The 12638-nt window shown below is 35.5% G+C and overlaps 1 protein-coding gene across 1 annotated transcript in view; it reads right to left on the bottom strand.

Moving 5' to 3' along the window:
- Positions 1–7901, bottom strand: part of LOC104403062 (docking protein 6-like) — a gene marked incomplete at its 3' end in the record, with an annotated part of 56741 nt that extends 48840 nt beyond the window's left edge. Inside the window, exon 1 of the mRNA XM_010011095.1 lies at positions 7785–7901. Within this exon, the coding sequence (XP_010009397.1) occupies positions 7785–7869 (85 nt within the window). The remainder of the gene's footprint in view (positions 1–7784) is intronic.
- Between the last annotated feature and the right edge of the window lie 4737 nt (positions 7902–12638).

Here is a 12638-nt window from a genome sequence, read left to right as displayed (position 1 = left end):
TCAGTATCTGTGTGTCATGATGGTCATACAAAAATGCCTAGGAGCTACGCAGGTATGCTTTTATCATATATTAGACTCCAGGTTTGCATTGTCATGCTGTTACTCATTGTTACTCACCTCCTCTATTTGAAACAAAGGTGCAGATGACTGACATATCAGTTGGTTCTCTTTTACATTACATGAAATCACACAATGTGTCTATGGGTGAACAGTGCTACCATATGACAACAGAAATCTTTCCCTTTCCATGTCTTCAGTGAGAGTGCCTTAGACAGCAGAGAAAATGGAAAGGTACAATTGTTTTCTGAAGTGAACATTAAACTGTTGTTTTGAAGGTACAGCATATTTCAACTTGGTTTAGAAATTACCAGGATACTCATGAAATGCTCAACTTCTCTGAACTGTTTGAGGATATTATTGCATGAAGGGTATTCAGGATATATGGTATCCTCAAACTGTCAGGAGACATTTGCTGACTTTGGGAGGTCAGTGTCTAAGGTGAAGTGTCACGGATTAAAGAAAGTATGTCTGATTAAACTGAACATCAGCTGCAGGGCAAAACGTAGTATGCTTGGAACTTACTCAAATTAGCAAGAAAAGCAAGTATATAAATGTATGTGCTGGAGAACATTGAGGATGGATATATTTGTTTTTGAAATAAAAACTAATACTTTTGAGTAGTGAGAGATTGAGGACATGGAAAAGTGTAGATACTATTAAATGATTTTAGGAATGCAAGGTCCAATTTTTCCATTTCAGAAAATATTTAAAAGAGGTATCTAGATAACTGTAATACAAGCACTCAATTTTTAGTGGCAATTTTTGCCCTTACTTATTCAGGCAAGAACAAACATTCAAAGGCTAGATTTGGAGATCCCTGAGTTTTTGCTGGATCAGTAGGGCAACTGAACTCTGTCATCAGATCTTCTGAATCACATCAAACAGGATATTATGCTTTTCTATGGACCAGACATCACGTGCATATGAGCGTGATGAAATAATAACTTCACCTTTCCAACCCTAACTGTTCTATGATTCTATTATTCACTGGGTAGTAAGACCAAGTAAATAGAATTTAATGAGAGACCCAGAAAACAGGGAGGTGGAAGATACCAAACAAGTAGATACTATCCTGTTGGACAAGACAAGGCTGAGACTGATCAGATCCAGTTCCTCAGCATTCAGCATCACTATCCTTCTCCCTCCTCTAAAATCTCTGAGAGCAAAGTTTAGGGAGTGGGGGAGCCAGGATGAGGAAAAAAAATGCTGATTTATTGCTACACTTATTATTCAACTCTTTTCAATGTAACTGCTCTTTCCCATCTCCTTGAATAAGCAGAGCAATACTTCATCATACTCCTTCTGCATGCAAAGGTGTTTAGCATTTGGGCTTTGGCAAGAATATGACCTTTAATAATGTTTTCTAGAGCACAGGAGCACAAAAGTCTTCATTAAAATAAGCATATTGACTGAAACAGAGACTTGACAGCAACTCTGAAAAATCTCTCAGCCGTTCAGCTCCAAGTCCAGCTGTACCCGAGAAGAAAAAAATGACTGTGAGGCCCAGTGATAATGGTTCTACCATCTTATCACTGGATTCCTTTGCCTAAGTCATCCCAGTTAGAAAACTGACCAGACGACATTGCAGTCTTGCAGTCCAGATACTTTATTTCATTTGAGATTTAATGGCAGGGAAAAACCACTTAATGGAAGGAGGCAGGCAGGTTGGTTGAGTCTGTGTAAGGAGAGGGTTTAAAAGCGAACATTCAGTTTCTGTCTGGGAAAAAAAATCTTTGAGACTGCTGCTACTGACCATCTGTGGCTAACATTCAGGTGGAAAGAGAGCTTTAAGTCTTTAACATCAGAGCATTTTGTGTTCATTCATATGTCAGGTCCATGAGGATGATTCTGTCCTGCTTTACACAGTGAAGAACCAGGACTCCAGAATTAATTTTATTCCTTTGCTTACGGTTTTTCTGCTTTGCTTCCATTAAAAATGTATGGAAACATCTATTAACATCTCAATGAAAATATATAGCATACCATAAATAAACTATTTTAAATTGTTTCACTGATAAATAGTAAGGTAGAGAAGAATCTGAACTCTCACTGGATTAACCAGCCATTAAAACTGTAAATGCCTTTCTTTTCTGAATAAAACTGGCTATGTTCGTTTTATGAAAAAGAAACCAAACCTAAAACCAACAACAAAAAAAACCCCAAAACCCCAGCCAAAACCCAAAATATAAAAATGCATTAAGGGTAACAGAAGATGAATAAACAATAAGCAAAATGCTTTTATGTAATAAAATCACTAACAGATATTCTGCAGAGTCTAGAAAATACCCTAAACCAGTCAGCTTTGTGAAAGTAATTCCAAAGTCTCTATGCTTTGGCTGTAGCTTGTAATCTCAATACGTAGCATAAAGAAACAACTCATAATCCTCTTCTGAGAATTCAAGGATGTTATTCACTATGAAAAACTACATTTTTACTAACAGAAATTAATGAGAGTCTTTCAATTAAAACCCAGAAAGCAAGACTGCTGTACTGTGGAATACTTTTAAACAAAAAAGGAGAGTAAAACGAATGTTATGAAAAAGAGGAAAACTTTACAAAGGAAGTAATTTTATGACATAATAATTTAAGTATTAAGCAGGGAGTAAAAGTAAGAAATTACTTACCTTACAAACTTCACCAGACTTCTAAAATAAAAACTAGTTTCATAATTCATTAAAAAAAAAATAGGCCAAAGCACCAATAACATACAATAAAGCAGCATCATATTGATATCATAGGCATGACATCTAACAATAAATGAGCTATAGCAGCAAAAGATGGATCAGGCCTTTTCTTCAGTTTAAAAAATTGCATTACATTTGCCTATTTTCTTCAATGTTTATATCAGGTTTACAAGTAAAGTTTAATGGAATAAGATTTAGTACAAATATTAAGATATTATAGTGATTTCATTTAGCATTTAAAAGAGATAGATAGGAATAGAGTTCACCAAAGGGAAGTACCTGTCCTTAAAAAGTGACCTTATTTGCATTATGTACACATAATGCTTTTTTAACCAATACTGTCTTAAATATTCTGGTTTCTTTTTCTCAGTAAGCATAGCTCGTCATGGTCTCCTGTTCATTTGGATGACTTCTTTCTAGTTACCTCAGTTATAAAGAAAGAAAATAAAGTGAAACATTGGAAATAGTGATATTTAAAAAAACAAACAAACAAACATGAGCACAGACAAATTCTAGATATGACAATAGCCAGGCAGCTAAATATGTTTTTTAAAAAGTAGATTTGTTTCTGTTGTTATATTTTGAAGAGTATTACAATGCTTCCAAATGCATTAAGAGCTGGAAAAGAAGTTTGGAAAAGAAGTTTCCAATTCCTCCAAATGAAGACGGCACTCTACATTCAAGATTTGTTTCCCTAGCAGCAGCCTAAGAAACCTAAGGGATATGAAATGTGTGTGTGTCAGTATCACGGGATATTGCTTTGAAAACTATTTCTCAACAGTGCTATCAGATCTAGTGTTTCTGAGTCCAGATTTTCTTTTCTGGAGTTGTAACTGTGCATTATTACTTGTCTTACCATTGTATATACAGCCCCACTGCCATTATACTTAATTAGTTATCTTAATAGGATTGTTTATTTTTTTACTGCTTTTGATTTAATACTGTATTTTCATTCTTTAACAAATAATCTAAATGGACATTCATAAACAGTAAGAGATTCTGGTGTGAAAATAAATTTAGACAGAAACAAACAGGATTGCTACTGTATGGCTGAGAAACACAAACATATTTAAATTTGCTGGAGAGGGAAGGTAAAATGTTTGGAGAGTAACAGAAGCTTCATTTCAAACCTCACTTTTATTGGAATCTGTGCATCATTGCAAACTAAGCAGCCATTACTTGTAAAAAGAAAACAATCTAAGGGTCACTTTCTGCAAGAGAGTTTACACAGCAAGACTTGCTGTAATACTTCTTGAAAGTAATTACAGAGATGAAATCCAGTGAGAAGCTTTCTGTTACTGATGTGCTTTGTACAAGAATTGCTTAGATGTCTTCTTTATTCTTCCTACAAGAAACAATAGACAGAGGTCTCTGCTATAACCAGTGCAGCTCTATAGTTTGGTTCTTCTGCCTATCACTGCTGCAGAATTGCTTGGTGCTGGAGGGTTAAGCAACAGTACAACTACAATAAAATAGACCTCACTAGCACTTACTGAACAATTTATAATTATAAAAATACCATCTCTTTCCAGTTGCTGCACTACCATAAATTTTTAATTGCATATGACAGAAATGCCTTGTGAATGTATGGCCTTTTAGCCACAACATTTGCACACCAAACAGCAATTGTGCCAGTCTTTGGAAAAGTTTTGAAAACTGTATCGTTGTATTTGTGTCACAGAGAATCAGGTGTCTTCCCTTCTGAAATCAAAAGCTCATCTCAGAACCACAAGAATGAGAGCAGGAAGATAAACAGGATCATATGTAACAAAAAGAGGTATTAGACAAATCCTATAAAACACACGTATTTTACTTGCCAATTATTTCCTGAAATGTGAGTCCTTGGGTATAAAAAATACAAGTAGCAATTTTTATGGTCCTAGGGCATATATAACAATAATAATGAAAATAATTATAAATGTTGCAAACTGAAGGTACTGGCTACAGTGGTCACATACAGCAGCTAAACCACAGATCTATACAACAGAAACCATAGTGTTTTTTTTCCTCGAGATAGGAAGTTTACCTGATCCCTTCAATGAATACCCTTACAAGTACATGACTACATCATGAAAATGTCCTTAAGGTCAGATAGGTGAGTAATTAGACAGATGAAGAACATCATGTAGTAAATTACTGCCCATAGGCTTGTAACCAATCATAGGATCAAGGAAGTATATAAAATTCTGAAAATTTCAGAAAATCTTTAAGGCAAAATAACAATAAAAAAAAAGACAGTGGAATTAAAGGTGGAAAAGACAGTGGAATTAAAAGAGGTGGAATTAATGGTTAATACACCCATTCTTTTGGGATTAATGTTATTAGTCATGTCACGTCATGTCATGTCACAGAGATATCAACAGTATAACACCATTATTCAATTGCTTTTAGCTCTTAAAATGTAAAAAAACCCAAAACATTTCTAAAACTGAAAAACCACTGACACTGTAGTCTTTATAACAATGCAATCTGTGGTCTTGCTGAGATACTAAGAGATATTTTTTATTCAGTGACCTGAAATAAAGCCCTTGTATGGTTCAGGCAACAGAACATGCATGAAACTAGATGCTGAGACTTTACGATTCTATTGCAGGTTATGCAAACAATATTCTCACATCACTGTTTCAAGTAAATATTAATACACTGACTAACTCAAGAGGAATTCTATGAAGTTGACATACTTGCAATATCTTTTGAAATAATAAGTACTATAGGTACTATACCAGTGTATGCTTTTTACTTAACACACACACAAAAAGACCCTGAGAGGGACATGGCTGCCATTTTCACAAAGAGCAAGGTTTAGACATTTCATACATATAGTCACTTTTCATGAATTTCAAATTGGAAAATTAACTTTGACCTTTCAGTTTCAGGTCAGCAAAAAGTCAGCAAAAGCTCAGTGTACTTTTGAAAGGTTTTTAGGTATCCTTGGAACTGCAATTTTCTGGTTTTGCCTTTAAATGCTACAATATGGGGAAAATGTGCAAGAAAGTTTTTTTTTTTTTTTTTTTTTAAATCTTAACTCAGTAATTGATCCCACCCTCCAATTAGTCACCGTTTCCATAAAACTGTCATGTGGGGAACGACACTGCTAAGCTTGCTGAATAAGACAACTAGTACAAACTGAAGTCACAGTTCTACTCAACTATTTTATTGAAGGAATCTGCTAAAGAAATTTGAGTGCAACTGCAGGTTCATGCAGCACAGCTAAATGAACAAAATGCTAGATTTCATATGAATAGTCTCTTTACTCTTCCCCCCTTCCAAGATGATTAAAAGACTCCCTAAACAGAATTTGCTTTGCTTCTGAATGAGACAACTTTGAATTTAAAAAATGCTTATTAAAATGCAGAATTGTGCATGAAAATTATGGGTGAAGAAAGTGTATAGGTACCAAAATTACTTGTCTGAGATACTGTAACTAATGATTTAACAGAGGATGCTCGTCAAATATTTGAATTATATGTATTCAGCCACTTGGTTTAAAAAAGTATGTCTAATAATACCCTTCATGCATTCTTATTCATCTGATTCATACAACAAATACATGCTTTGCTTCTTTGTTTCTTTTCATTTATTTACTTAGAACAATAAAGATACTAATTATGTTCATATATGCTGGTTGGGAGCGCCACAATTAATTTCTAGTCTAAGGCACCTGAATCAAGACTAGTTCACACAACAGAACTAATCTATGACTTCTGGAGGTCATGTGTGTGTGTAACTTCAAAACCAAGATGAAATGCAATATTTGCTATCTATATCTGAAAGCTGCTGGACAGTATATGAATACACTGCAGAAAGTTTGAAGAATTTCAAGCTATTTTTCTGCTCACAGCACTGGCTTTTGACAATTTTTTCCCTTTTGCATTTGTGAACAGCTCCACCTGCTCACATATTTCTCTCTTCAATAGCATGCATATGAGTTTTATACCTATAGCCTATAAGCATATAGCCCATAGGACGCTTTGAGTGGTGTCTGCTGATTATCACCTTCCTATATTAATAGTTCTCCCTTTGTTAAGTATTTTGAGACTACAAATTAAGTACTGCGTCTCATAGGTGGCAAACAGCTTCACAAACATTTTGAACTTCTTTTAAATCACACTTGAACATGTCTGATGTTTGAAAAAGAATTCTTAAAGATTTCTGTATATTTTCTTGTCATTAGGTTCAGACATGTCAGGACTCTTCTACAAAATTAATGCAATATAATTAATACAATGCTATTCATTCAATAATTTAATTATTTTTTTTTTGTTTATAATGATAGTTGGCTTGATATTTTATGACCATTGAGGCAGTTTGTTTTATTACTTTGTTAAAAGCTATCGGATTTTGTAAAAGCATCAAGATGGTAATAATCATTGAGACCTGTAATAGAGAGAGGAATAAATGAGCACATTTTGTGTTGCCATCGTGTTCATTAATAAGAATTAAATGACAGGCAATCACAGATTTTCTTTTGTTATTGCATATTCCATGCACTAGCATCCTTCCTGCACACATGTCTATTCTAAAGTTCTGTTCCGAATAGTCTTCATATGAAGACTTGCAAGCTCAGGCTTAGTGCCGACTAGCATCTGTCATTGCCCTTTTCACCTGTATTTGACAACATTTAGATGACCTTTAAGACACATATGAGTTTAAAGCAAATATGTGTTTTGCAGACCAAAGTAGTGTTGATATGTTCATGCTGTTTTTTAAAGGCTGTGGAACAACAGCTGCTGTTTTATTCTTCTGCACAGAGGCCATTGTTTCCAGAACCAGAAGAGTTATAGTCATCATTTCCTAAGACAGCAAAATGTGAATGCAAAAAAGACATGAAGTCACTCAATGTGTGCTATCTGGCATGGAATTTAATAATCTTTATTTGTAGGAATAATAGGATTAAGTCTCAAAAACACATTCAAACATTTAGCTATTAATGATATTATGCTTCAAGCCAATAGTAAAAATCCTCAAGACAAATACAAGCAAAAATAACATAGGACATTGCCTAAGACCTGATCTAGGCGCAGTTACAAAATTACTTACCATTTTGTTCTCTCTGGACTCCAGCAGCAAGTAAATCTGGTTCCCCAAGACTTATATCATTAAGCCTGGTTCCTAGACACTCCATGCAAAGATGTTTGCACCATTCCTCTGCCTCTAGTTCTGGGGGGAAAAAAAAAAAATAAAAAAAAAATGTTCATGTTAACATTTTACTCAAAAAAGTGTGAAGCTAAATCAATACCTTCTTAGAGATCAGCTTTATGACAATATGCTTGAGTTGAAACATGAGTTATTAGCATAAAGTTGCACATTAATTACTTTGCCTTGATTTGATTATGAACTTCTAAAAGGGTTTATGGTATTAGGACTGCATCTTCCATTTTCAAACTTGGGGATAGGAGGTGGAGTTAACAAAAAAGAAAAGAGTACTGAGTTTTCAAGGAAGTATATTTCTAGTAGCCATTCTTGAAAGAAAAATTCAATTTAGAAAAACATTACATATAATATCTGAAATATACTTTACTGCTTTTTAGGTTAATTTAAACTGCTAACACACTTTCTCTTCCTAAATGTTCTAGAGCATTTTTCCAGGAGGAAAGGAAAAAATAGTAATAAAAAGATCTTCAAATGCAAGACATCCTTATCTGCTCTACTGAACGGCTATGCCTGTCAAATTAGTCTGAATAATTAATTTCACCAGTTCTGTTCACCATCATCTGGTCTCAGAGCAATTTGGGCATTTGTTGGAACATTATTATGAAAATTCGAAACCTCCTACCAGTTTCTGAGTCCTCCATTGCATCTGAGAGCTCCCTATGTGCCAGTTTAGCAAGACACAAAGTCCCCAAGGCATAACCCCCTTAGACGCTACAACAGTCCTCACCAAGACGCCTAGCCTCACCCTATCCACTTCTCAAACTTAACATCACAATATGTCTGGCTCTGGTCAAAAAACCCAATCACACAGTGTGAAACCACAACCAATAAAAATCATGCAAGTAGGCTGGTTGTCTTTTATTACAGGATAGGCTTCACCTAAGGGAAACTTTATGGAGCAGCTTGACACCAGGCACACATGGCATCCATTGTCACAGTCAGTCTATATCTGATCATCTTTCGGAGTGTGTGACTCCAATCATCTAGAAATGTCTCTATTAAACTGCTACAGTTCTTTCCTATTTTGGGGGACATCTGGAAAATACTTTTGTGACAATCTCTCCAACATAATGGTGAAATTCAGAGAGAGAGAAAAATACTGCATTAGAGCCCTGAAGCATCTAGTGATGATGACTCACTGTAATTAGTGAAAATTTATATCCAAGAAAAATCTTTCCATGCCTAATTGGTACAGTGCTAAAATCCTCGCCTGGTTAGACATAGATCTCAAGTGACAGGAACATTTGCTAGACAAGAAGGGGAGACAGGCATGCAATTCCAGGTTTCTAAGAACCTTTGGACACCCTCCTTTGTTCAGGACCTTGAATACTCCAGGAATAGATTGTTCCTGAGTTATTCTGGCTATCACCTGACCAAGTTCCCAGACAGACAGCTCAAATGATAGAGCCTGGTTTGCAATTTTTGAGAGCCAAACGTGGTGGTTGTCCCAGGCACACAAATAGTTTGGGGGACTTCTTCAGAGTGCTGTAAGCAAAGGGGTTTCCCTTAATGCTTCCTGATTTTTTGCGGTCATTGTCTCAGGACACAGATCCCCAGAGCTGGTCTTCTCATAACATGCTCAGCTTCTGGTAAGAGACAGACTATTCTGTCAGTAACATGGAGATGACATTTAACTTTGTATGTGAGAAGAAAATTTTGAGGTAACAGCATACTGATCCTTAATACTTTTACAGGTACAGCCTCCTTGATGGAAGTAAGGAGAGAATAGGCATATTTCTGGATATCGATAAAAACTTAGGGCTTTTAAAAGGAATCAGATATATTTGTTTAAAATTAATCTTCTCCAAAATTCATCTTCTACTCATGCATGAATAAATTTCCCTCCTGTTTTCCCTTCCTCTCCTTCAGCCTTTGTAATTTACTCAGATATCTGTGAGGTCTGTTGAACCAGAGCCATACCTTATAAATCAGACCTGCCCATGGAGAGGGCTTCATGCCAGGGAAATCATAAAAGTGGACCACAAGATGTGCTGCCACATTCTGGACACTGTGGGTCAGTGCACCAGCACATGGGCTAGTTAAGTCCCCCTCCCAGGAGGGTTTCCACTGAGTTGCCCAACATCTGCTTCCAGGCTGGTAGCTCAAACGTGACAGTGCAAATCTAGTGCAGTGCTCCCACATTTCCTTCACTTATCTCTAACAATATTTTTCTGCCTAAACCAGAACACTATATATATGCTGACAGAATGCACAGCTCTGTATAAAGCCTGCAATTTTTCATGGAGTGTGGTTAGCATATAACATTTTACATGTTTTGCAAAATCTGCATTTTATTACTTTCTTTCATTATGCCTGCACACAGATTAAAAGGGTATATTTTTGAAGTGTAGAATGAGATTGATGGTATAATTAAACACTAAACTAACCTTTATAATTTTACCAACATCTAAGGACAAAGGAAAACATATTGGAATTTCCATAAATCCAGCTTAACATCAATATAAATTCAAAACAGGACTCATGTAAAAGCTACATGTTCTATTTATATGTACTCTCACACCACATTTCCAGTAGGGTTTTTTTTTTTGGAAACAAACAAAAGAACCCATTGTTCTAGAAAGCTGTGTATGTAATAGTCTTTGTTTTCATCTCCTTAGTCCACTTGCCTCTCTCTATTACAGGAACATCTAGATCCTGAAAGCTGGGATCCAGAAACTGCCTTTCAGAATGACTGTCAGTTTAAGTGGCTGCTTCTTAACTGCTAGACATTGATGATTGACCCAGATTAGCCCATTCTCCAACTGCCACAGAGAAGAAACTTATCTTACTTTTCTTACTCAGAGCATTATAAGATCATGGCTATATTTTGCAAAGTGTGGGCTATAACATGCATTGTATTGCCATATAACTCAAAATTTGTATCTTACAAAAATGATTGACTTTTAATACTACAGAAAATACAGTTTCAATGCAGAACTGAAATACCTTTCCACAGAACTGTGAGGATTTGTGTCTGCTGTCAGAAGCATCAACATTACCTACAAATGTATTTGGAAGGTCAAGGGTATGAGGATACTGTGTGAGTTAGTTTTACCTAATGCATCCTGATAGTTATTGCCTACTTGTAAGGGGTTGCCTTCAACCTTTTCCTTGACAGACATGTGAGATATTCGTTAGAAGCAGGTGAGTTACCTTTCAAAGCCAAAGCCATATTTCTCCTTTCATCATGTGTATCTAAGAAAGCAGTTCAACATTCTTTTGCAAAAGGTCTATAGAATGCTTTGTGTTTCTGGATAACAAATTAAATATTATTTATTATTTTTAAAAAGTATTTTTTATAATGTATAGTACATGAAGGCATCAGTCACAGTAGCAATCTTTAAGAATGACAGCTACCATGTCACAAAACAGACACACTACCGTTACTTCTTTATTTTGATTATATGCATATATTGAAACAGATGAAATATAAAAGTGGCACCAAGTCATAAAACACCGTCAGCAAAATTCTTATCTTTAATGCATGTAGATTCGATTTATTGGTGGCAAATGCTGAGTTTTTAGTTCTAACTGCTACTTGTCATTGAAAAATTTAGTTTCCTTTTAAGATAACTGAATTCTTGGACTGAATGATAAATGGTAAAGCATGCTTTCCCAGCTATAAATAAAATCCAGATACTTGCATTTTCATCTTTACTGTTATTCAATTATAAAATGCTGCTATACAGATGTCATGAGGTGACATAAAATACAGAGATGGGAGACCTTATTTAGGCATTGTTTATTGCATAGGAAATATTACTGGGAACAAATCTGTAAACTTGTTATCTGAAAACAGGCACCTTGTTATTGGCAGTATTTTCCTGCAGTTTAACTTATCTTTGAGTCATGCTGAGGTCATTTCTACTTCATTTCCCAGGTGGTTAAAATGGTACTGTACCAACTCCAGCCACTGAAGTTGTGTAATGCAAGTATGTAATACCATAGGATGATCAGTGGGTTTGTTGATATAATAATGATGATGAAATAATATTGGCAAATGGTGTTAGAAATACAAATTTGTAACAGTGAAAGAGCTCTTCTGCTACTTACAGTTTAAAATAATTCATGTTACACAACATACTCTATAGGGAGAGGGTGGTGTGGCAGAGATACAGGTACACAGATACATTTCACTTCACTGTCCTTAGAGATCCTCCAGATTTTTAAGGCTAGAGGCAAAATTGTTTTTAGATTTAACTTAGAGAGTATTTTGTGTGTGGACTAAACCAAATACCTTCTGAATCCTGAAAACTTCACATTCTTTCACATTTACCTCCTACGTTCACATTGCACAATCCTGTCATCTCCCACTACAAGAAGTTGAGAGCATAGCCTGACATAAAGCTCCAAAGAGGTGACCACTCCTGCTCAGTTCAGCTTTAATCTCTGTCAGTAACATGATTTCCTGCTCTGGAAGCCAGTGCCCTCCATTCCAGGAGATCCCTTCACTAGCAGCAGCAAATTATTGCATTCATAAAAAAGAGGCTCAATTCATACACAACTCCTAAAGTTTAAAAACAAAGATGAGGAAGTTTGTCTCTTCCCCATCTCATGCAGTCCATATAAAGTGATGCGATCAAGGATTTAAGTTGGAAATAACATGTATGCAATGTTACAGAGGGAAACATTGTTCTTGTGCAAATCAAAAACCTCACTTTATGAGTCAAAAAGTTTGACTCTTCTTCCCTCTAAACTACTTCTCTAAGAGGTCCAAATCCAACTGAATACTCTTACTCT

This window comes from Nestor notabilis, unplaced genomic scaffold (assembly GCF_000696875.1).
Source record: "Nestor notabilis isolate BGI_N333 unplaced genomic scaffold, ASM69687v1 scaffold2473, whole genome shotgun sequence".
Taxonomy (NCBI): domain Eukaryota; kingdom Metazoa; phylum Chordata; class Aves; order Psittaciformes; family Psittacidae; genus Nestor; species Nestor notabilis.
This window is presented reverse-complemented; position numbering and strand designations above follow the sequence as displayed.